Source organism: Canis lupus, chromosome 18 (genome assembly GCF_048164855.1).
Source record: "Canis lupus baileyi chromosome 18, mCanLup2.hap1, whole genome shotgun sequence".
Lineage (NCBI taxonomy): Eukaryota > Metazoa > Chordata > Mammalia > Carnivora > Canidae > Canis > Canis lupus.
This window is the reverse complement of record NC_132855.1, coordinates 59571872-59598293: the sequence shown is the minus strand read 5'-3', so window position 1 is coordinate 59598293 and position 26422 is coordinate 59571872. Positions and strand designations below refer to the sequence as shown.

Here is a 26422-nt window from a genome sequence, read left to right as displayed (position 1 = left end):
GAATGTGCAAGTGCATGATTTCGGAGCATTCTTCCTTTATAACTTCATGATTTGGGTGCCATCCATGCTTGGAATCATTTCTATGGATTATGTTCTTCTGAGACTTTCAGAAACAATGCAGGGGAGTATACAACCATGATTATCGAGACTTTATAAGGACTCTGTGTAGGAGCGAATGATTCAAAACTATGGAGTGCCAATGATCACATGTGCAGATTATTGGAATTTAGAAACAGGAGGGAGGCCTGAGTTCTTTATTGCTGCTTCTCTAGGGGCAGATCTCTACTGAAACAATAGTCTCCAGAGAATAATTTATGACAATTTTAATTAAAATAAAAGTTTCTCAAATTAGAAACTATTGTTAATAATCTCTTATGATTCATCCCCCTCTTTGATTTTGTCTTATTTTTCCCTTCCCCTATGATCTTGTTTTGTTTCTTAAATTCCACATATGAGTGAAATCACATGACAATTGTCTTTCTCTGTTTGACTTATATCACTTAGCATAATACCCTCCAGTTCCATACACATCATTGCAAATGGTAAGATTTCATCCTTTTTGATGAAACTAGAAATCCCTTGGATATTTTAAAATTAGGATTGACTCAAGATAATTTCAAAAACTAATAGAACAAGGAACGTAAACTTGAAATATCCAAAGGTGAATAAAGATATTTCATAATATTTTCCACCTTTCATGAAATAGATTGACAGCAAACTAGAAGTAGAATGTTTGTTTTGTTAATTTTATCCATTCCAACTTGTGTGTGGTGGTGTCTCATTATGGTTGTATTATAAAAAAAAAGGCAAAGAATCAAAACAGTATGGCAATTTGCATAAAAGAAGGTACATAGATCTATGGGATAGAAAAAAAAAAGATCCCAGAAATAAACCCTCATGTATACAGTCATATGATCTTCAACATTGTCAAAAGAAAATGATAGCCTCTTCAATAAATAGCATCGTTCTGTCTCCCTTTCTGAGGGAGACAGAACATGAGAGACTCCTAACTCTGGGAAACGAACTAGGGGTGGTGGAAGGGGAGGTGGGAGGGGGTTGGGGGTGACTGGGTGGCAGGCACTGAGGTGGGCACTTGACGGGATGAGCACTGGGTGTTATTCTGTATGTTGGCAAATTGAACATCAATAAAAATAAATTTATAAAAAAATAAGAAATAAATAAATAGCATCGTTAAAACCGGATAGAATGCAAAATGCAAAAGAAATTCATCAGAAACTTTCATTATGATATACAAAAAATTAATTCAAAGGACACCTGGGTGGCTGAGCAGGTTGAGCATCTGCCTTTGGCTCAAGGCATGATCCCAGGGTCCCAGGATCAAGTCCTGCATTGGGCTCCTTGCATGGAGCCTGTTTCTCCCTCTGCCTGTGTCTCTGACTCTCTCTATGTGTCTGTCATGAATAAATAAATAAAATCTTTAAAAAATAATTCAAAATGGACTAACGTCCTAAATTTAAGACGTATCAATATAAAACTAGAAGGAAACAGGGGAAAAGCAACCTGACCTTGGATTTATCAAGAATTTCTTGGCTATGACATCAGAAAGAAAAAGGAAAACAAGCTTAGACAAGTGAGAATACATCAGACTAGAATTTTTCTTCACAGTTAAGAAAATAGCCAGAGTAAAAAGTCAAACTATGAAATGGTAGACAATATTTGAAAAACATATATTTGATAAGGAGATAATATCTAGAATATATATAAAGAAAACCACACAACTCAACAACTTAAAAGCAAAATCACGTGATTAAAAAATGTTCAAAGGAACTAAGCTGGACAACTAACTACCCAAATTCAAGACTTACTATAAAGTTTTATTAATGAAGACAACATGAAATTTGCCAAGGAATAGATGAATAGGCCTTGGGCACCTGGGTGGCTCAGTGGTTGAGCATCTGCCTTTAGCTCAGGTGGTGATCCCGGGGTCCTGAGATTGAGTCCCATATCCAGCTTCTTACAGGGAACCTGCTTCTCCCTCTGCTTATGTCTCTGCCTCTCTCTCTGTGTCTCTCATGAATAAATAAAATCCCATTAAAAATGACATCACAATACATCTTCGTTTTGATGGTACTGTTGTTTCTTGTCTATGGTGGTGAGTATTCAAAATTAAATGCAAGAAAAGTTGTATAGAATTTAATATATCAAAAAGACCCTGTTGAAATTTGAAAAACTTTGATGGATTTTATTAATGTCAATATTCTGGTTGTGATACTGTAGTTTTTCCAAGTAACATTAGGGGACACTAGACAAAGTATAAAAGGGATTCTTTGTATGATGTCTTTGATTTTTTTTAATTAAAATAAGAAACAAAGCATAGGATCATAGGGGAAAGAAGGGAATGGGAAGTCATCAGAGAGGGAGACAAACCATGAGAGACTCTTAACTCTGGGAAACATACTAAGGGTTGCTGGAGGGGAGGTGAGCGGGGGGATGGGGTAAGTGGGTGATGGGCATTAAGGAGGGCATGTGATGAGATGAGTACTGAATGTTCTTTACTAAGAGGAAGTAAACAGCTGAAAAGACTAAAAAATCAGCAAGATTCTTGCATCCATAAAAATTGGACATAGGGCAAACTATTGCCATCCAAGGCAGGAGAGACAGGCAAATATGTGGAGTCACAACTTACCAAAGCAGAGAGTCAGAAGCAGAAACCAGCATGGAAACCAGTGCTGGGTAGGAAGGGTTAAAATGGTTGCAGATTGATTAATTGCTGGAGGTTTAGTGTAGACAGCTCAGTTAACTGTAAGGGTACCCTTAGAGCCACCAGAACATTGTGAGATTTATCTCTAGGAGTTCACCTATATTCCAATAGCAAATATCTGAAAAATATCACTCTGCTTCCAACAGGGTGAGGAGAAAAAACACATGTCTGAAATATGCCAAAGAGCACACCACTGGCCATGGTACCAGTGGCAGTAGCAGCAGTAGTGGTACTGGTGGGGGCAGAGACAATGGTAGCAGCATCAACAGGTAAAAGTAAAAGTGGGAAGTGAAAGTCTGCCCAGCTGTGTGAGCTGCAGCTGGAGGTCTCACTGCTCTTCATTAACATCCACATTTCTGAGAGAGACCCTCTGTGACAAGGACACAGAAAGAAAAAGGAAAAAGGAAATGACAACAGAAAGAACATGTTTCCTGCTATCAGTCTGAGCAGATCAGATGAGAAAGAGAGAAGTGATCTGAAAGAGAGGAATTAAATAATGGAGGTAGAAGAGGACAGATACAAATTTAAAAGAAGTGAAGAAACTTTATCTTTGGAATTTGCAAGCTTAACTATTAAATGCCGGGGTGTTGAACAGTTTTTATTGATTTTAGGTGGGAATCTCTCTATTTCCTGGATCTGAATGCCTGTTTCCCTTCCCAGATTAGGAAAGTTTTCAGCTATGATTTGTTCAAATACATATTCTGGCCCTCTGTCTCTTTTGGTACCCTCGGGAACCCCAGTTAAACGTAGGTTTTTCTTCCTCGGGCTGTCGTTTATTTCCCTTAATCTATCTTCATGGTCTTTTAATTGTTTGTCTCTTTTTTCCTCAGTTTCCCTCTTTGCCATCAACTTGTCTTCTATGTCACTCACCCGTTCTTCCACCTCATTAACCCTCGTCGTTAGGACTTGTAGTTTAGATTGCATCTCATTCAATTGATTTTTAATTTCTTCCTGATTAGATCTAAATTCTGCAATCATGAAGTCTCTTGAGTCCTTTATGCTTTTTTCTAGAGCCACCAGTAGCTTTATAATAGTGCTTCTGAATTGGCTTTCTGACATTGAATTGTAATCCAGATTTTGTAACTCTGTGGGAGAGAGGAATGTTTCTGATTCTTTCTTTTGAGGTGAGGTTTTCCTTCTAGTCATTTTGCTTAGCTCAGAGTGGCCAAAAACAAGTTGTATTGGGAAAAGGAGAAAAAGAGAGGAGAGAAAGAAGGAAAGAAAAGAGAAAAAGAAAAAAGGAAGAAAAAAAAGAGAAGAAAAAGAGAAAGGAAAAAAAAGGGTGGGGGAAGCAAACAGAAATCAAAAAGCAAAAACAAACAAACAAACAAACACTGGGGAGTAACTTCTGATTCTGTATATTTTAAGTCCCTTGACTTCCCCTGGAACTTGTCCGTCTCATACAGTAATTTGGTAGCGCGGCAGGATACAAAATCAATGCCCAGAAATCAGTGGCAATTCTATACACTAACAATGAGATGAAGAAAGAGAAATTAAGGAGTCAATCCCATTTACAATTGCACCCAAAAGCATAAGATACCTAGGAATAAACCTAACCAAAGAGGTAAAGGATCTATACCCTAAAAATATAGAACACTTCTGAAAGAAATGGAGGAAGACACAAAGAGATGGAAAAATATTACATGCTCATGGATTGGCAGAATTAATATTGTGAAAATGTCAATGTTACCCAGGGCAATTTACACTTTTAATGCAGTCCCTATCAAAATACCATGGACTTTCTTCAGAGATTTGGAACAAATTATTTTAAGATTTGTGTGGAATCAGAAAAAACCCCGAATAGCCAGGGGAATTTTAAAAAAGAAAACCAAGCACTGGGTGTTATTCTGTATGTTGGTAAATTGAACATCAATAGAAAATAAATTTATATAAATAAATAAATAAATAAATAAATAAATAAATAAATAAATAAAAAACCATAGCTGGGGGCATCACAATGCCAGATTTCAGGTTGTACTACAAAGCTGTGGTCATCAAGACAGTGTGGTACTGGCACAAAAACAGACACATAGATCAATGGAACAGAATAGAGAATCCATAAGTGGACCCTGAACTTTATGGTCAACTAATATTCGATAAAGGAGGAAAGACTATCCATTGGAAGAAAGACAGTCTCTTCAATAAATGGTGCTGGGAAAATTGGACATCCACATGCAGAAGAATGAAACTAGACCACTCTCTTTCACCATACACATAGATAAACTCAGAATGGATGAAAGATCTAAATGTGAGACAAGAATCCATCAAAATCCTAGAGGAGAACACAGGCAACACCCTTTTTGAACTCAGCCACAGTAACTTCTTGCAAGATACATCCACAAAGGCAAAAGAAACAAAAGCAAAAATGAACTATTGTGACTTCATCAAGATAAGAAGCTTTTGCACAGCAAAGGATACAGTCAACAAAACTAAAAGATAACCTACAGAATGGGAGAAGATATTTGCAAATGACGTATCAGATAAAGGGCTAGTTTCCAAGATCTATAAAGAACTTATCAAACTCAACACTAAAGAAACAAACAATCCAATCATGAAATGGGCAAAAAACATGAACAGAAATCTCAGAAGAAGACATAGACATGGCCAACACGCACATGAGAAAATGCTCTGCATCACTTGCCATCAGGGAAATACAAATCAAAACCACTCTGGAAAGCGAACTAGGGGTGGTGGAAGGAGAGGAGGGCGGGGGGTGGGGGTGAATGGGTGATGGGCACTGAGGGGAGCACTTGACGGGATGAGCACTGGGTGTTATTCTGTATGTTGGTAAATTGAACACCAATAAAAATAAACTTATTAAAAATAAAATAAATAAAATAAAATAATAAAATAAAAATAAAATAAAATAAAATAAAGGGAAAAAAAAAGACTAGGAAAAGACCCCCTAGGAACACATACAAAAAATGGTGTGGAGGTAGCTAAGTAAGCAACCTCATGAATATATAAAGTAGGTTCATATCCAAATTGCAGGTGCCTGAATCTAAAAGAGCCTATTCTAAGCTTTGAGAACAAAAGTATGGAGTAAACTGCAAGAGAGACTCAAAAGCATCCACACTGATCCACACGTAAGACGGATATCACACTGGGAATTCTAAAATAGAATTCATGTACAAAGGAAAACCCTTAGGTGGCAGGTAGGACCTATGACTGAACCTAATCAGGTTAGATACCAATTCAAAGATCATCATTCTCCATAGGATATATTAAAAACAAACAAACAAAAATCAGTAGAGTCCCATGCTATTCAGCTGACCAGATTACAATGCCAGATTGTCTGACAGATAAAATGGAAAATCTTAACATCTCAAATACACATAGTTAATATATTTCATCAAAATAGATTTTCAGAACATGATGAAAAATGAAGAGATTCATCTCAACAAAGTGGAACACTTACCAATAATGCCAATAAACCATGCTTCCTTCTCTAATTATCTTCAGGCAGTAAGAAGCCAATGCTATGAAGGCCCTTGATCTCAATTAAATTAACACCATTAGTAAGGAAAGCAAGAATGGCCAATGAGTAGCCAACTAGTTGTCTCTGCCACAATCCCTCATTTTCCCCAGTCAAGTGGTCCTAAATTAAAGGTGTCTGTGTCTGTACACAGATGAATGCATGAAGACAGACAATAGATTTTTTTTACCATAAAATAGGTCATATACACAAGTATGCGTGTGTGTGTGTGTGTGTGTGTGATACATGTATGGATTACAGCAACAAATATTTTACCTGAATTGATACAGTTCAAAAGATATTATATTATGCATTATAACAAACAAAAAATGCTGCCAAATAACACAATGATTTCTTGTCACTGCATATTCATATTTCATACTCATTAAAGTTACCCTCCAGGGCACCTGGGTAGCCCAGTTGGTTAAGCATCTGCCTTCAGCTTAGGTCATCACCCCAGGGTCCTGGGATTGAGCCCTATACCAGGCTCCCTTTTCAGCATGGGTCTGCTTTTTGCTTCTCCTTCTGTGCTCTTTCTCACCAGTAAATAAATAAAATCTTTATTTAAAAAACCTAATCTCTTAAAAAATAAAAGTTGCCCTTCAGGCTAATTATTGACACACATTACTCTTGTAACTACATGAAAAGTAAAGTTAATAAAATAAATTGGTTATTTCTAAGACAAAGACAACCATATCACTTAGGGATAATTCTGCTTTCAAACATGTTAAAGTATAAAAATTAAATACTTGTATACCCAAAACCTTATTTAGGAAATAGGACAATTTCTAACATTGTTGGTTCTCTTTTGTATATTTTCCAGGTGACATCTCTTTTCCACCAGAGAGATAGCTTTTCTCAAAAGAAAGTACCTAACAGGCAGTCATCTTGTTTGGTCTCATTTTCAAACCATTTTATTAATCAAATTCTATTTTTTAACTTGCTTCTTTAACTTGCTCTCCCAGGAGGGAGATTCATCCACATCCATGTGCGTAGCTGCCAATGTGGTGTAGTATCCGACAGTACATGTATACCGTAATTTATCAATTCTTCATTTGATGAACATGGGAGATAATTTTTGCACTTTGCCTCAGAATTCCCATAGTTATCTTCTGGAATACATTCATGAATTTCCTCAGGGTATTGACTCAGATGTGGAATTGCTAACTCCAGATGTTAGTTTTTCATATTCTGATTACTGAAAAATGTGGCTGTACTCCTCCCTGACCTATGGATATCCTCCTGAGAGAACACAAGTCCCATTCTTCCTTAATCTAACAGATGTGACATCTATATGAAGCAACCTTTAGAGGGAAGACTATCTTACGCAATAGTATGGGACTTTCAGTTAGCCCAAGGAACCATAGGCCAACAATGCTTAAGGCAAGGAGCAGTACTCCTCTTGGTTCTGTTGAGCAAAGGCACGAGTAGAGCTGTGCTAGGCAGGAAACTAGGATCTCGGGCTATAGCTTAGGTGATGTTGCAAAATCTTTTGAGGTCATTATTAGACTATGGAACATGTAAATGAAGAAAAGACAATAGTGTTTTATTGCAAAAGGCAAGTATTATTTATTCAATGCCAAAAGGAATCTATCTGGAAGTAGCTTGTTCTCCATGACCTGGTACCTCTTATGATGGACTTCCATGGTTACTGCCTCCTTGGTCACAGATGTTATGGTACCAGTGATGCCAAGACCCTCTGCACAGCACCCGCTGCCTGCATGACAGCCTCCATGCTACTCTCCTCCACACTTCCTCTACCTTACCTACAGTAAGTAGGTAAGCTCTTCTTAGTAAAGAGCTCACTGAAAAGTTTCTCACTGAAACTTTTATTTCAGAAACTCATAATCTTGTCTGCATTGTGGAGAGCTCTGAAGATCTGAACAACAACAACAACAACAAAAAACATCTGGAGGGTTCAATTTGAAGATCCTGAAAATGAGTCAAGATGAAACACACTGAAGGTATCCCACTGACAATGAAAGGAAGAGATTCTTAATTTTGACTCTTACTTAACTGAGTCATGGATTCTGATTCAAAAGCCTACTACTGATCATATCATTCCTTGCCTTAAAAAACAAAATAAAAAACTATAATAATAAAACACAACAAAAAACTTCAGTTAAGTACAAACTTCTAAGCATGGTATTTGAAGTATGTGGCAATCTGGAGCCCCCCCCTCCCCCCGGCATTTTAACCATCTTATCGTCTCTTTCACAGGCACATTGTACTTTAGCCAAACTTGACTAGTGACTATCTCTTGGACATGTTTCCTTTTTTCCTCTAGGAGGTGGTACTGGGAAAGCATTGCTCAAATTCTGCTCCATGCTGTACTTTTATACCCTTAATACAGCTCGTCTGTGAGCTCCCTATGGGCTTTGTTTATGAGACTGCACACTTCACCTTGCCCTGACTAGAACAAAGAATCTGACACACAGTTGGCTCAAAGTCAATGTTTACGTAACAAAAATAACAAATCAGGGGTACCTGGGTGGCTTAGTCGGTTGAGCATCCAACTCTTGGTTTCAGCTGTCACTTTTTTATTTTTTAAGATTTTATTTATTCATGAGAAAGATAGAGACATAGGCAGAGGAAGAAGCAGGCTCCATGCAGGGAGCTCGACGTGGGACTCCATCCTGGGACTCCAGGATCACACTCTGGGCCAAAGGCGGTGCTAAACCACTGAGCCACCCAGGCTGCCTGGTTTCAGTTTATATCGTAATCTCAGGGTCATGAGATGAGAACTCCACTGGTCTCAGTGGTTAGCAGAGAGTAGACTTGGGATTCTCTCTCTTCCCCTCTCCCGCTTGCTCTCTCCCTCTCTCAAATAAATAATCTTGAAAAAAATAATGAATTATCAGATCTTGTCCTAGCAAACCAGAATACCTTAAAATACAAAGGCCAAGTCTTATCTGTCCAAACTGAGTTCATTATTATATTTTCTCACCTTTTTGTATCTTCCCAGCTCTATGAACAGCACTACTATCCACCTGTTGAGTAGAAAGCCTGTGTCATATTGTCTATCATCCCTCTATCCCTTGCCTAATCGTTTATCATGTTCTAAGGGGTCTATGCTCATGGCCCTTCTATATGCCTGATGTTCAGTCCTTTTATCATTTCTCCCCTGCATGGCCATAGTCCTAACTGACTTCTCTGATTCTAGTTTTCTTGCACTCACTTATGCAGTGGTCATTCTCAGCACAAGTGTGGTAAAATAACTCCCTTGCCCCCCACATCTCTGTAGAGCAAGTCCAGTGACTGCATAAGCATGTCTTACTCCTGCATCTCCTGAGCTATGAGCTTCCTACCCTCACCCAGCTGCCTCCACCCTTTGAAACTGTGTAAGCTATATCCTGTAACCTAGCATGTACTCACCACTCTGCCTAATTGTTTATATATACCAGTTATTATTACAGACCATGTGATACTCATTTGTTTCAAGAAATGAGTAAATTGACCCACTTTAAGAAAATTATGTTTCCCTGTGTTTGAAATGGGTGGGTGAACTGTGATGACATCTGAGATAAATTCTAGTTGATGTCCTTGAGTTCCATGAATGGCTAAAGTGTGTTGCCTCAGAGACTAGGAAAAGCTGCACAAGAGTGTTCAGGACAAGGAAACCAATCTCTGGATTATGGAACATTACCTGACCAAGTTCTAGACAAGCTCTTCCTCAATTTCTGAGATAACCTGCAAAACAAAAGAGAGCAACCATAGTCAAAACAAGTATGGCATAGTGACAAGATTTTGTTAAACAAACACTATTTTCCAATAAAAAGCACTAGGACTCCCTGGAGAAGCAGTTGATTACAAGTCTAGGCTAAATATGAGCTTGGAAAACCTGGAAATGCTAGAAAGTACTAAAAGACAAGACAGGGATTGTGGCTGGAAGACAGGAAACAACCTAAAGGAGTTTGCACTGACGTTAGGTAGAATAATCAAACCAACGATCCAACCAAACAACAAAAAAGCAAAGCTGATTATACTCAGAATAAATATCCATGTCATAAATAATTGAATAAAAACATAAATGAGGGACGCCTGAGTGGCTCAGCAGTTGAGCATCTGCCTTTGGCTCAAGGCTTGATCCTGGTCTGTGATCCAGTCCAGCATTAGGCTCCCAGTGGGGAGCCTGCTTCTCTCTCTGTCTGTGTCTCTGCTTCTCTCTGTGTGTCTCAGGAATAAATAAAATCTTAAAGAAAAAACCATAAATGAAGGATAAAGGATACTTCTTCCTAACAGTGGATACCAATTGATATATATGCAGAGGGAACTAGGGAAACAAAATCTGCATTAGAAAACACAAGAATAACTGGTGCAGACAAAATCCTCTGATGAATGCTAAAAGTGAGGGGCAAACAATTAGAGGAAAATAGGACTTTACAAAACGCCGGGACACCTGCACCCTGATGTTTATAGCAGCAATGTCCACAGTAGCCAAACTGTGGAGGGACCCTCGGTGTCCATCGAAAGATGAATGGATCAAGAAGATGTGGTTTATGTATACAATGGAATATTCCTCAGCCATTAGAAATGACAAATACCCACCATTTGCTTTGACGTGGATGGAACTGGAGGGTATTATGCTGAGTGAAGTAAGTCAATCGGAGAAGGACAAACATTATATGGTCTCATTCATTTAGGGAATATAAAAAATAGTGAAAGGGAATAAAGGGAAAAGAGAGAAAATGAGTGCGAAATATCAGAGAGGGAGACAGAACATGAGAGACTCCTAACTCTGGGAAACGAACAAGGGGTGGTGGAAAGGGAGGTGGGGGTGACTGGGTGGCAGGCACTGAGTGGGGGCACTTGACAGGATGAGCATTGGGTATTATGCTATATGTTGGCAAATTGAATTCCAATAAAAAATAAATAAATAGGGGATCCCTGGGTGGCTCAGAGGTTTGGCGCCTGCCTTTGGTCCAGGGCGCAATCCTGGAGTCCCAGGATCAAGTTCCGCGTCAGGCTCCCAGCATGGAGCCTGCTTCTCCCTCCTCCTGTTTTTCTCTCTCTCTTTCTTTCTCTATGTCTATCATAAATAAATAAACAAATCTTTAAAAAATACATAAATAAATAAATTAATTAAAAAAAATAGGACTTTACAAAGAAATAATTAGTAAATTCAGTGTGGGATCTTGGACCCAAAATGCCAGTGTAATTCAAATGTTTATCTGAGTTACTGTTCTGCAGCATCATTAATCCTCTGGTTCTGACCACTTACTATACTTATGCAGTGTGAACATGGGTGTAGCTGCAGAAGGAATATACAGAAACTGTACTATCCTTTCGCAACTTTTCCACACGTCTGAGTTTGTTTTAAGAATACTCATCTTTGCCTTTCAAAATAGCCATAAGAATAATTCTCAAGTGCTGAGGAAGAGCACAGGTTCAGTGCAAGGAAGACAAATTGAAATCCTACTATACCACTTATCAGTATGTGTGTCTTTGTCCATGTTACTTATGTACTCTGAACCCCCATTTCTTTCCTCTGACTGTTTATGGTTGTGAGAATGAGATGTGTGCACACAGTGCCAGCACAGGGTGGGTAAGAAACAAGACTGTTTCCTTCCCTGAGGGGCCCTCTAGTTAGCTCCACATATGGCCCTGTCATCCCTGAAGGGCTGTCTACTGACTCCACACACATCCATGTCCTCCCTGAGGGACCATCTACTGGCTCCAGGTCTATCCCTGTCCTCCCTGAGGGGCCTTCATACTGTCTCCACAAGCATCTCTGTGCTGAGGAGCCTTTATACCAGCTCCACACCCCTTCCTGTCCTCCCTGAGGGGCCATCTACTGGCTACATGCTGCTCTCTGTCCTCTCGGTGGGGATTCATACTGACTCCATGACCGTCCCTATCCTCCTGTGGGGCTTTCATACCTGCTCCATGCCCATCCTTGTCCTCCATGAGGGGCCTTCATACTGGCTTCATGCACATTCCTGTCCTGAGGGGCCATCTACTGGCTCCACACCAATTCCTGTCCTCCCTGAGGGGCCATTTACTGACTCCTGGCCCGTCCCTGTCCTACCTGAGGGGTCTTCATACCTGCTCCACACCCGTCCTTTTCCTACCTGAGGGGCTTCCATGCCTGGCTCCATGCCTGTCCCTGTCCTCCCGGGGGGCCTTCATAATGGCTGCAGGCTAGTCCCTGTCCTCCCTGAGGAGTCTTCATACTGGCTCCATGCCATCCTTGTCCTCCCTAAGTGGTCATCATACCTGCTCTTTGTCCATCCCTCTCCTCCCTGAGGGGCCTTCAAAATGGTTCCATGCCTATCCCTGTCCTTCCTGAGGGGCCATCTACTGGCTCCATGCCCATTCCTGTCGTCCCTGAGGGGCCTTCATATCTGCTCCACACCGGTCACTGTCCACTCTGAGGGGCATTCATACCTACTCCACATTTGTCCCTGTCCTCCCTGAGGGGCATTTATATTGGCTCCACACACATCCCTGTCCGGAGGGGCCTTCATACCACCTTGACACCAGACCGTCTGCCCTGAAGTACCATCTACAGGCTCCAAGCCCTTCCATCCCCCCTGAGGGGCCATTTACAGACTCCACGCCAGTCCCTGTCCTCCCTGAGGGGCCTTCATACTGGCTCCATGCTCATCACTCTCCTCCCTAAAAGGCTTTCATACTGGCTCCATGACCTTCCCTGTCCTCCCTGAGGGGCCATCTACCAGCTCCATACCCACCTCTGTCCTCCCTAAGGGGACTTCTTACTGGCTTCATGTGCGTCTTTCCTCTCTGAGGGGTCATCTACAGGCTCCATGACCTTCTTGTCTGGCCTAAGGGGCTATCTACCAGCTTCATGCTCATCCCTGTCCTCCCTTCCGGGCCTCCCTGAGGAGCCATCTACTGGTGCCATTCTTGTCCCATCCTCCCTGAGGGCAGTCTACAGGTCCCTGTCCTCTGAGAGCTCATGGTTCCGAGAAGCAAACATCCAGACTATAGGAAACTCACAACTTCTCTCCTGATCTTACTGCTTGTCTAGCTGTGCCTTCCAGTATTTAGCATTTGGGATTCTCTGCAGTAAATGAAGAGGATGAGAAAAGGAGTGTGCAACCCCGTCTACTGTACTGCAAGCTCCTTGGGGAGAGATCCAGTGTCTCACTCATCCTGACTGACCATGCATACCTCAGGACTGGGCATCTGAAAGTGGAAGAGTGAATTAAAGCCAATAGAAAGCAGGAAGAAAGGGAAATCTGGGCACCCACCTGGACCCCTTTTGGATGAAGCTGAAGCTAACTAACTCCTGGAATGAGGAACCATGTCCTTGCCCCTTTAGGTTGCTCTCGTCCTCTGTTTTACCTCCCTGAGTGGTTCTATGTGATTTCAGTGATGATTCGTCTTCCTCCATCCCACCAGGATGTGAAGGCCTTTTAGCAGGAGTGCTCTCCTTTTCCTTGCTCTTCCTTAGGACTTCATCCCGGACTTGGGAGACTCTGTGGTCCCCATCCTGTTTGCTCACATTGCCTTCACTCTGGAAAGATGAGTTGGAGGGTCCCACTTCTGGACCTTCAGTGGTCTCCCTAACAGGTCTGCTGATTATCTCCCCTCCTGCAACCACACTCACACTGCCCTGAGGAGCTACTGCTGCCCTGTGGCTGGACCCTGCAGATGGGATTAGGAGAGACAAGGTGTTCCTACAGACAGAGTATGTGTGGGAAGCAAGTTGCCTGATTCCTTCCCCACCACTATAAGCATGAGATGTGACCCCAGACACATTGGTGACTGTGGGAAGGCTCTTGATGCTGTCCTGATCTTGGTCCCCTTGTCCACGGAGCTCCATGGCCTGTCCCGAGAAGAGAAACAGGGAAGGAGAGAAGTGAGAGGAGAAGGGATTGTCACTTGCTTTCTTAAAGCTGAACCACCCAAGAGCTTATAATTAGGATAAACTCTGAGGTCATCAAGTTCAGTGGATGCAGGAGTCCCCTCTATGGCACCCTCAAAATGGTCACTCCAGTTCTCTGTGTGGACAGTTCCGGAAAAGCATTATTGCCATTCAGTGAGCATTCTCACACTTATATTTTATATGCTAGTCTTAGCAATTCTGCAAAATAGGTTCCTAAAAGAGACTGCTGGTCAAGAACTATTACATTTTACAGTCTCATATTTAGTAACAAATTGTGCACTTGTGCACAAAGCATGCAGCAATGCCACAGATGCACTGAGAAAGTAGTGCCTGGCTCCAGGTAAGGAAGGGGTTTCCCATACTTGAAAGTGTCCCACAACAGATCAGACTGTCTAGGCTGGAGCAGTGATTGTTCCAGAGCAGGCTGGGCACTGAGGATAATATTGAGGGTATTACAACACTGGCAATGAGGTTAGAGGAGCTGACATCTGAGGAACCATGGATATTCAGAAGCACTTGGGACCTTTCCCGTGTGGCAGGGTCTCTACAGGGTGCCATATTTGGCCAAAGTTCATCTGAATGTAATGCCTTCTCCTAGTGAGCCTCAGAAAGCAGCCTGGAAGAGCCTTAGCTGCTCTTCTAAATCACCCTGACCCCATGCCCAAGTCTATGCAAAGGCTTACTGCTGGGCTTTTCCTATCCTCTGCCTCCAACACAGGTAAGGAGATCATGTCACCAGCAGGTTGGGCCTGGGTACCACTGTAAGCCTCCAGTGGTGGTCTCAACAGGTACACTAAGTCTTCCCAGCATGCAAACAGGTCTTCTTTTGCATCTGAAGGAAGGTACAGTTGTAGGTAAAAAGAGCGGCCAGTGGCAAGCTTCAAGTGGAACTGTTTTTTTTCATGATTATAGATGGATAACTTTACAAACTTCAAAGGAAGCAGCCTGTTGGGGAGCAAAGAGTGCAGGATTAGGTTGAGATAAGTGGGAAGGAAGAGGGAGGGAAGGAAGAGGGAATAGATGCTGACTTTGGCCTAGTCAGCATCTATTCCTCTCCTAAAGATCTGCAAAATCCTCTCCACTTGACCACGGCTCTCACATCCACCTCCTCAGGTGCAGCTTTAATTCAGAGAACAGCACTTAGCTCACTGTACCTCATACCACACCACAAGGTTCCTGACCACCTATGAAGTCCACCCCTCACTCTGCCATGAAAGGCCTGCTACGTGTCCCTGACTTTCTTCCTAGTCTTATTCTCACAACCCTTCTTCTATAATCAAGAGCCACTTTCCCTACAAAGCATGGTGGGCCCCAATACATGTGTTTAATTTCTCTGAATCCACACCACAGTTGCTGGTCATGCACTGCAGAGCTCTCACACTTTGGGTTCTGTGTTGTGGTGAATCACGTGCTTGCCAGTCTTGTCCCTTCTGCATATATCCTGTATGATGGGACTAAAGTTCTTGGACTCACCTGGTCAGCTCCAAGCTCTTTGTCGACTTGAGGTCCTTTATCTGAGTATCTTGGCTATTTCTGGCATTGGCTGCACAGCTCACAGCTGGTTGTGCCAGAAGCATGACATCCGGCATTGTGAGGCTGGGGGTGGTATATGCGATGCCCACTGTCACCATTTGCACATTGTTGTGCATATCAATCACTTCTCCTTTTCTGTTGATCTGTTGTTGGAAGGAAGAGGGAAGCAGCACTTCTTACATCCTCTTCTATCTCCCCTCATCCACTCTACTCCTAAATACAGTGGTCACCACAGTTCTTGGTTGTGGCAAAAATTCAAAGGGAAGTAGTTCAAGCTGTGTACTGTGCCAACAGAACTGACTCAATCTCCCTCTCCAAGCTGACTTCTCATAGGAGCCAAATTCCCTTTCCTTAATATGCCTGGGATCCTGTGCTTTTGTACTCAGAAGTGCCTGTGATCACTATTAAAATAATAAACCCATGCACAGCCTAAGACCCAACAATTCAGCCTCTGAAAATGTATTCTATATTTACGTGCACATGCCCCAGTGGGATGTACAAAGTTGTTCATCACCACAATTTTGGTGACAAGAGGATGGGCACAACCCAATACTTCTCCATAAGTGTTTGGGTAAACAAATGTAGAATTTCTTGCAAAATGGACATTTTATTAAAAATAAAAACAATGGTCTTTACAGCAAGAACACAAATGCAAAAAATAATGAAATACAAAGGGATTATTCTGGACTAAATGACTAAAGAGGTGTGACAATCAAGGGTAATACAAGATCCTGGATTAGGAAATGGAGCTCTTAAGAACATTATTGGGACAATTGAGAAAATGTAAACACACACTATATATTGCATGACAGCATTCTGTGAACATTAAATTCCATGAAATCGTGTCATGGTTACATAAGCAAATGTCCAAGTTCTTAGAAGACACATGAAGAATTTAAAGATAAAGGGACAGGGACACCTGGGTGGCTCAGCAGTTGAGTGCCTGCCTTCGGCTCAGGTCTTGATCCCTGGATCCGGGATTGAGTCCTGCATCAGGCTCCCTGTGCTTCTTGCTTTGCCTATGTCTCTACCCCTCTCTCTCAGTCTGTGTCTCAAATAAATAAATAAATAAATAAATAAATAAATAAATAAATCTTTAAAAAAATAAAGATAAAGGGATAAAATAAAATAAAATAAAATAAAATAAAATAAATAAAATAAAGGGACATAACACTAGCCACTTATACCTAACTCTCAAATAGTTGAGTGAGGGTAATAATCTGTGTGTTGTATGTGTATGGGTTTACTGGTTCTTAATCCTGCCTATACATTTCAATCAACTGGGAGCTCTGAGGTGTCCTGCTGTCCAGACTGGCGAGGTCATTACACCAGAATTTTGGCAGTGGGTCCTGGGCATGTGTGTTATCTCCACTTTCCAGGTCATTCCAAGGTTGAGAATCAGTAATGTGGGACCCAGGAAATTTCACAAAAATCCCCTACCCCTACCCCTGGACAAGCAGAACAGGACTAACTCTATTTTGTGCTGCACCCACCACCTCCTGTATGACCCCTACATGACCTGCTTATTGCTTAAGGCACTGCCCCACCCTAGTCAAGCAGCTGAGCACACCTTTCCCGGAAATTGGCTCATAACAATGTAACCCCGCCTTGTGCCCACCAAAACTGCGCGCCAATTCTGACCAGAGTGACAGGCCAGTTCAAATGGTCACTATAGGGTAAATTGTGATTCAATTGGCCACCTGCGTGTGGACTGACATGACTGTGCAACTTTCTGCGCATGTTACAATCCCATTGGCCACTGGCCCCTATAAAGCTGTTACGCCTCTTAGCCTCGGGGTCCAAGTCCCAGCTCCACTGTGTCGGGTATACTTGGACCCAAGCTCGAGCTTGTAAATAAACCCTCGTGTGTTTGCATTGGTGTCGGCTCCTTGGTGGTTTCTCGGATTCGCAATCTTGGGCACAACAAGTAATAGATGTAGAGTCATGGAGCTCCCGAGTTGATCCTCATTTGTCAACTCTCACCTGCTCTTCTCTCTGTCACACTTACAAGGTGTTGGGTGCTCACACCAAAAGTTCGGTTCATACTGTCCCGCTGTCCCTTTGTACAACCCACACCATCATCCCAAAAGCCCTAGAGTAGGAACTGTCTGAACTGAAGCCCAGAAAGCCTGGGCCTCTGCCACATGACGATCTGAGAAAGTAATTTTCCTCTCTGGAATTGTCTGCTCCTCAGTAAGATGAGATCTTCATTCTGCCTACATAAGTAGGTTGCTGTGAGGCTCACAGGAAATGGACACCAAATTGCTTTGGATACTGAAGAGAACCATAGAAATATGGTTTCAAGATACTCGGAGCTTCACATTCCTACAAAACATATTGAGTGAGTAAAAGCAACCTGTACATAACACAAGCAGTAGGACATGATGTCAAAAGTCCACATGTCCCACACAAGAACACTGTACTACATCTCCAAGAGTCACAGAACATTTAACAAGTACTTATGAAGGGACAAAACCTGCAGGGGAATAATGACCAACTTGGGGCAGTGGTAACTTGGGAGAAAGGGAAATGCAAGAAGGGAAGTGCATCCATGTAGATTAAATCATAATCATGTTTTTCCTCAAAAAATATTACACTTACAGACTACATTCTTGCAAGAAATTGGGCACTCAGCATATAATGGATCCTCAGTAAGATGTGGAAAGAAAAGAATGAAAGAAGGGGGTATTACACATGCGAATCAAGGAAAAGAGAGGAGGGGGCACACATGTGAACCAGGGAGAAGGGGGGGCACACGCGAATCAAGGAGAAGGGAGAAGGCAGATACACCGCTGAAACAGGGAGGAGAGGGGACACTACTGAATCAGGGAGGAGGGGAGGGGGGCACACCCTTCAATCAGGGAGGGGGAGGGGGCACAAATGTGAATCAGGGTGAAGGGAGAGGGGGGACACACCCCTGAATCAGGGAGGGGGCACACATGTGAATCAGGGTGAAGGCAGAGGGGGGATACATCCCTGAAACAGGGAGAAGGAGAGTATATTCCTGAATCAGGGAAAAGGGGAGGGGGGTACACCTCTGAATCAGGGAAGGGGGGAGAGGGGCACACACATGAATCAGGGAGGGGGAGGGGACACACCCCTGAATCAAGGTGGGGGGGCAGCCCACACTGCTCACCTGGATGAAATCACTCTCAAAGACGGGCATGTCCTTCAGCAGGGTGTACTCTCCCCTGCACAGGTGCCGCTGCAGCTTCCCCGAGGACCTGTTGAACATGTGCAGGATGTGGCAGGTGTGGCTGCTATGATAGGGCGAGGGTGTGCTGCTGTCCATGGCCATCTCTTGGAGACACCTGGCAGGAGGAGGCAGCTTACTATCTGCCTTGGCACCCCTGGCACCCCAGCAGGGTAACACCCACACCATACTGTGCTGGGATTCACACTTAGAACATTGTCCTGCCCTCCTGGGTCAAGGTCAGGGTCAGGCCCACTTGGACAGCAGTGGCCTTGCCCTGTCCTGGGCGAGTCCCTTCCTGTCAGGCCTTCCTACCACCCCCTCCTGTGCTCACCTCCCAGTCCTTCCCCACCCCACCCCCAGGAACATCCCCCTGCGCCCTCCCTGCGCTCACCTCCCTGGGGATTTCCACCCCAAAGCCCACTCCTCAGGAGGTCCTGCCCCGCCCCCTTCCAGCTCCCTCCTCCTGGCAGCTCTCCCCCAGGCAAACACCAAGCTCACCACCCCCACCCACCCCCACGTGGTCTAGGTCATGATCTCGGCTGGGTCACACCATTGACACCAAACCAGGCAGCCCCACCTCCGCCCCCTGCCCCGTGGAGGGGATGGACTGACCCCTCGCCTCCGGGTGGGCCTCCGAGAGCTGCGCTGGAGCGGCCGCCCCCGCCACCTCAACGTCCCCACACCCCGAACACGCTCCCACCTGTGTGCCCCCTGGAACTCCCGCCTCTGCGCCGCCCCACAGGCTGCCTTTAAACTCCGTCCATTGTGACCTATAGCCGTCGCACAACACTGTGTCCTCATCCCCACAGCTGCCCCCTCAGAAAGCGACATAATTTCATCCAAACGCCGCCAGCGCCCGCAGGAAACTACAGCAAAAGGCGCACAGATGAAGTTGCAGCCTCCACGTGGCGAGGGTTTCCCGCCTCCGCGGAATGCCAGAGTGCGCATGCGCACCCCAGAAAGCACACACCGCGCCGCCCCCGCCCCCGCCCCCACGGGCGCACTGCCTGCCCGCTCCTCTGCTCCTGGACCTGAGAGGGGGCTGGAGAGCTTGCGCAAGCGCAGCACACACAGCGAGCACCATCCACACTTTTTTTTAAAAAAAAATAAAGATTCTATTCATCTATTCATTAGAGATCCAGAGAGAGAGAGAGAGAGAGACAGGCAGAGGGAGAAGCAGGCGCCATGCAGGGAGCCCGATGTGGGACTCGATCCTAGGCCCTGGGATCACAACCTGAGCAAAGGCAGATGCACAGCCACTGAGCCACCCATGCGTCCCCAGCCCCGGTGCCTTAAGGGTGGGCCAGCAGGAGCGGAGACGTAGCCACTGCCTACCTGGAGTGACTAGGGAGGTCAGAGGGGTCAGAGCAAATGTGCAAAGACTGTCTGCTATTAGTGCTGGAGGGAGCTCAGACTGGAAAGTGAACCTTCTTGGCTTTATAACAACTTAGGGAATATTGTGGTGGCAGAAAGTGCTTCTGTTCCTGTCTTTGTCTACAGCCTTCCCTGACCTTTTCAAGGGAGACACAGAAAATCCCAAAACCAGGGAGAACCAGAAAACCAATTCAGTGAAAGCATGCAAACAGTACTCGTGAACAATCAGACAGACATGACAGAAACATGTATTCAGTAACCTAAGGGTCTTTCCAGTGTGTAGGTGGAAAACAAAAGCCCTCCCCCCCCCCTTTTTTTTACAAACTGAAAGAAGACATATTTGAGGACCTGCCTGAAAAATCCCATAGCCTGTAGCATTCTACATTTGTAATGCCTACAGCTGGGTTCCAGTGGCTCTGCAGGGCATTGTACAAGCCTGTCTCCATGGAGCCCCAGTTCAGCGGTTCTGCAGGGTGCTGTGCAAGCGTTTCTCTGTGGAGCTGGGGTCCAGTGGCTCTGCAGGTAACTCTGCAAGACTGTCTCACTGGAGCTTGGTTCCAGTAGCTCTGCATGTTGCTTTGCAAGCCTGTCTTTGTGTTGGTAGTCCTGAGTGAAAGAGGAGTAAAGCATTCACTAACCGCCTTGGAGGTTGGCTTTGTTCCAGTGGACAGCAGGGTCTCATCCACCCAGAAACAGTCCAGGCTGGAGGACATCAGGCTGATGGTTGGGTCCCAGTGCAAATCCTGCACCCAGAGAAGTGCTGAGTCAAAGAGGGATCCTCCAAAGGAAATCCAGGGATAGTGGCCTCTACTCTAATCAGGGAATGAGGAACTAGTCCAGGCTCAGGCTACCTCTGTCAAAGAGCCAAAACCCCAGACAACTCTTCAGATCCTTTAGGGAGTGAGGAGTGAAGTTGTCCCCACTATGATGAGCAGGAAGCCCAACATGGGACTCGAGCCCAGAATCCCAGGATTATGACCCTAGCTAAAGGCAGGCATTTAACCAACTGAGCCACCCAGGTGCCCTGATCTCATTCTTTTTTATGGCTAAATAATATTCTATTTTATGTATACCACATCTTTATCATTTATCTATCAATGGATACTTGTGTTCCTTGTATATCTTAGCTATAATAAATAATGCTGCTATAAACACAGGGGTGTCTAAATATTTGTGAAATAGTGTTTTATGTTCTTTGGGTAAATACACAGTAGTGGAATTAAAGGACTCTTTTTTTTAGATTTTATTTATTTATTCATTAGAGACAGAGAGAGAGAGAGAGAGAGAGAGAGAGAGAGAGAGGCAGAGACACAGGCAGAGGGAGAAGCAGGCTCCACATGGGAAGCCTGATGTGGGATTTGATCCTGGGTCTCCAGGATCATGCCCTGGGCCAAAGGCAGGCGCTAAACCACTGAGCCACCCAGGGATCCCCCACCAGTAGTGGAATTAATGGGACATATGATATTTCTATTTTGAATGTTTGAGTAACTTCCATACTAAATCCACAGTCGTTTCCCCAATTTATTTCCCATAAGTGAGCACAAGGGTTGCTTTTTCTCCTCTTCTTTGCCAATACTTATTTCTTGTGTTTTTTATTTTAGTCATCTTAACATGTATAATGAAATATAGCATTATGATTTTGATATGATTACCTGGATGATTAATGATGTTGAGTACTTTATTAATTGATTTTTATTGAAGTATAATTAACATACAATGTTACATTGATTTCAGGTGCACATTATAATGATTCAACAATTCTATACATTTCTTAGTGCTCATCAAGATAGATGTATTCTTATTCCCCTTTATCTATTGCACTAATCTCCCCACCCATCTCCCTCTTGTAACTACCAGTTTGTTCTCTGTCTTTAAGAGTTTATTTTTTAGGAAGATAGGATGACAATGGAATAAGAGAACCCTAGGCTCACCTTAGCCCACCAACACAACTAGATGACTACCAAATAATTCCAAATACTCCATAAATAAACCTGAAGACTTAAAGGACAAATTCAACAACTAAAGGGGGAGAATAGGCCACGTTGTAGAACATAGGAAGTGTAGAGATGTAGTTTAGGGAAAAAAATGGATTGCAGGTGCTGAGGAAGAGAGGTAGCTTTTTCTGTGGGCAGAGATAAGGAGGAGTAGAGTCCACAGAGGAATGCACAAGGAGGACATTTCCCCAAAATCATTGGCTAAGAGAATGAGAGGGGCTGATTTTTGTGAGTTCTGGCAAACAGAGGGCTTAAAGCCTGGAGTTTTAAAGGCCAGTGGACTTAGCTGGCATAGAGCCCTGAGGGCACTTCCCTGCTCATGGAGAGAAGACAGGCAAGCAACCCAGGGGCAGAGGGCCCTGAGAAGTACCTACATCTCACAGGGGAGGCATAGTTCACTCTTCTTGGAATACATTTTTGAGAGGTGGCATTCAGAGAGGTGCCTCTCTGAGACAAAGGAGTCATGAAACACCATTTCCCTCCTCTCCCCCTCTGCATAGATGTAGAACCACCTGCAGAGTGAGGCTAACCCTAATACCAGCTGCCTAGCTTGCTTGCTGAAGGTCCCAGGTCAAGCACTCTGGTGCAACTGCCCTTCACAGATAAATATGCATCAGTCCTAGTGTGTCAAGAACCTCCCACAGATGATCAGCACAGGGCCCTGCCACAGACCATCCCTAAAGTTTGGAGTTTTAAGGATCAACTGGCTTGACTGGGATAGAGTCCAAGTTGTGCTGCTCCTGGCAGGCAAACAGCCTAGAGACAGACAATATGAAAATGGAGATCTGAAGAATGCATGGGACACACAGGAGGAGATTACTTGCTTTTCTGGAGTGCTTCCCTGAGAGCAAGCAAGCTCAGAGACCCTTCTCCATGGACAAAGGAGCTGACTCCTGCATCTCCCTCCCCTGCCTTCTGCATAAACCAACTTCAGTAAACAGCACTATACCAATGCTGGATTGCAACCTGATTACACCTAGTCTCCTTAACCTGTGCTCTGCTGGTAATGCTTTTCTGGGGGAAAGTGTGCCTGGGTCCCATCCCAGTGTGTCCCTTCCCTAGAAGAACAGCAGAAACCCTGCACACACCATGTTCCCCAACCAGAGAATTTTACAAGCCTTCAGTTCTACTGGGAGTAAAATCAGTTCTCATTTAATAAGCAAACCAGAACAAACCTAGTTAAAACTCAGCATACTCCAGCCAAGGTCTAAACACTTCTCACTGCAGGCAAGGAGAGCCTCTGTAGAAGATGACCCTGAAGGATAGAGCAGCCAAAAAATAGCAGAGTGCTCACAGCACATATCAGAGACACACCCTGAAGCATCAGATCCTGGACACTGTATGACCTCTTCTCCATAAAGCTTTTACACTCAGGAACAAGAAACATAACAGATTTTTCTAATACAGAGAAGATTGACTCTTAGTCAAATGCCAATGTGGAGAAATTCATCCCAAAAGAAAAAACAAGATAAGGTCATAGGCATAGATTTAATAGAAATAAATATAAGTAATATGTCTGATGGAGAATTTAAAACAACAATCATATGTATGCTCACTGGGTACAAGAATGGGAGACTATAGGGACACTGTTACTTCAGAGATAAAAGAATTACAAAAAAAACAGAAATGAAAAAAAAAACAACTGAGTTTCAAAACAGACTGGATACAATAAGCATAAGGACGGAAGAAGCAGAGGAAGGAATAAGTGATATAGAAGATAAAATAATGGAAAACAATGAACTTGAACAACAGAGAGAAAGACGAATTCTGGAACAGGAGAATTGACTTAAGTACTCAGTGACACATCGCATATAATAACATTCTCATCATAGGAGTCACAAAAGAAGAGAGAGAAAAAGGGGCAGAAAATTTATTTGAAGAAATAATAGCTGAAAGATTCTCATATCTGGAGAAGCGGTTTCAAGATACAGGGGGAGGGGATCCCTGGGTGGCTCAGCGGTTTAGTGCCTGGCTTCGGCCCAGGGTGTGATCCTGAAGTCCCAGGATTGAGTCCCACATCAGGCTTCCTGCATGGAACCTGCTTCTCCCTCTGCCTGTGTCTCTGCCTCTCTCTCTCTCTCTCTCTCTGTCTCTCATAAATAAATAAATAAAACCTTAAAAAAAAGAGACCCAGGGAGAACAGAAAACTTCCATCAAAATCAACAAAAACAGGCCAACACCAAGGTATATTGTAGTTAAATTTGTAATATATGGCTATCAAGAAATATCTTAAAATCAACAAGACAAAAGGAGTGCCTAATGTACAAGGGAAGACCGAGAAGGCTAGCTACAGACCTCTACATAGAAACTTGGCCAGCCAAAAGGGACTGGCATGATATATTCAACATGCAGAATGGGAAAAATCAGCAACCAATAATACTCTATCCAGCAAGGCTATCATTCAGAATAGAGAAATAAAGAGTTTTCCAAACAAATAAAAAAATAAAGTTTGTGACAACTAAACCAGCCCTGCAAGAAATATTAAAGGGGATTCCTTCAATAGAAAGAAAAGACAAAATGTGACAAAAAAATAAAAACAGATAGGAAGAGGGAAAATATTCAGAAACAATAAAACAACAGACAAGTAATAAAATGGCACTAAATTCGTATCTATCAATAATCACTCTGAATGTAAATGGACCAAATACTCTAATCAGAAGACATAAGGTGTCAGGATAGACATGAACAAAACAAAGCAAAAGACTCATCCATATGCCACCTATAAGAGACTCATTTTAGACCTAAACATAGTTGCACGTTGAAATTGAGGGGGATGGAGAAACATTCATCATGCAAATTGACAAACAAAACAAAACAGAGTAGCAATACTTGAATCAGAAAAACTATATTTCAAACAAAAAACTGTAACAAGAGATGAAGAAGGGCACTATGTCATAATAAGGGGACTATCCAACAAGAAAACCTAACAATTGTAAATATTTATGCCCCTAACTTAGGAGCACTCAAATATATAAAATAACTAATAACATGCATAGTGAAACTCATTCATAATACTACAATAATAAGAGGGAACTTTAACACCCAGTCAACGCAATGGACAGATTATCCAAGCAGAAAATCAACAAGGACACAATGGCTTTGAATGACACACTGGACCAGATAGACTTAACAGATAAATTCAGAACATTCCATCCTATAGCAGCAGAATACATATTATTTTTAAGTCCACATGAGACATTCTCCAGAACAGATCACAAACTGACTCACAAACTGAGTCACAGTCCAGCCCCGACAAGTACAAAAAGATTGAAATCATACCAGGCATATTTTCTAACCAGAATACTATTAAACTTGAAGCCAACCACCAGAAAAAGTTTGGAAAAATCACAAATACATATGATTTAAAAAACATGCTACTAAGGAATTAATGAGTCAAACAGAAAATGAAAGAAGAAATTTTTTTAAAATACATGGAATCAAACGAAAATTAAAACACAATGATTTGAAACCTTTGCAATATAGTGAAAGGGGTCCGAAGAGGAAAGTGTATAGCAGTACAGGCCTAATGCATGAAGCAAGAAAAATGTCAAATAAACAATCTAATTTTACATCTAAAAGATATAGAAAAAGAAAAACAAATAAAGCCAAAAGCTAAAAGAAAGACATGGAAACTAAAAACAAATGAAAGAACAGATCAATGAAATGAGGAGCTGGTCCTTTGAAAAAAATTAATAAAATTCATATATCCTTAGCTAGACTTATCTAAGAGTAAGGACACAATTAAATTTCAAATGAGAGAGAAGTAACAATCAATACAACAGACATACAAACAATTATAAGAGAATATTATGAAAAGTGATATGGGCAACCTGGAAGAAATAGATAAATTCCTCAAAACGTAAACTACCAAAATTGAAACAGGAAGAAATAGAAAACTTGAACGGACCAGTAACAAAAAAATAATGAAAAAGTAAATCAAAAACTTCTCAACAAACAGAAGTCCTGGGCCAGAAAAATTCACAGGGGAATTCTACCAAATATTTAAAGAAGATTTAAAACCTATTCTCAAACTGTCCAAAAAATAAAAATGGAAGGAAAACTTCCAAACTCATTCTATGAGGCTGGCATTGCCTTGATCACAAACCTAGACAGACTTCACTAAAAAAGAGAATTACAGGCCAATACCCCTGATGAACATGGATGTACAGTTCTCAACAAAATACTAGCAAATCAAATTCAACAATGCATTGAAAGGATTATTCACCACAATCAAGTGTTATTTATTCCCGAACCCCAAAGGTATTTGCAATTTAAT

At 42.7% G+C, this 26422-nt stretch overlaps 1 protein-coding gene across 4 annotated transcripts; it reads right to left on the bottom strand.

The window, feature by feature from the left end:
• Positions 1-7741: 7741 nt before the first annotated feature.
• On the bottom strand, positions 7742-19490 carry LOC140609312 (Golgi-associated RAB2 interactor protein 6-like). Of its 4 annotated transcripts, XM_072784649.1 has the most exons (9): positions 19391-19490; positions 18719-18893; positions 15523-15725; positions 14733-14994; positions 13771-13989; positions 13412-13677; positions 9844-9887; positions 9145-9187; positions 7742-8129 (listed from the first exon to the last, which is right to left on the bottom strand). In XM_072784649.1, exons 2-8 carry the CDS (start codon positions 18878-18880, stop codon positions 9180-9182), a joined length of 1164 nt encoding a protein of 387 aa, XP_072640750.1. In that variant the 5' UTR covers positions 18881-18893; positions 19391-19490; the 3' UTR covers positions 7742-8129; positions 9145-9179. The 4 variants fall into 4 exon arrangements, with proteins under 4 accessions (XP_072640750.1, XP_072640749.1, XP_072640748.1 ...); XM_072784648.1 differs by having other exon boundaries at positions 7742-8169; positions 13412-13989; XM_072784647.1 differs by having other exon boundaries at positions 13412-13989.
• Positions 19491-26422: the final 6932 nt, after the last annotated feature.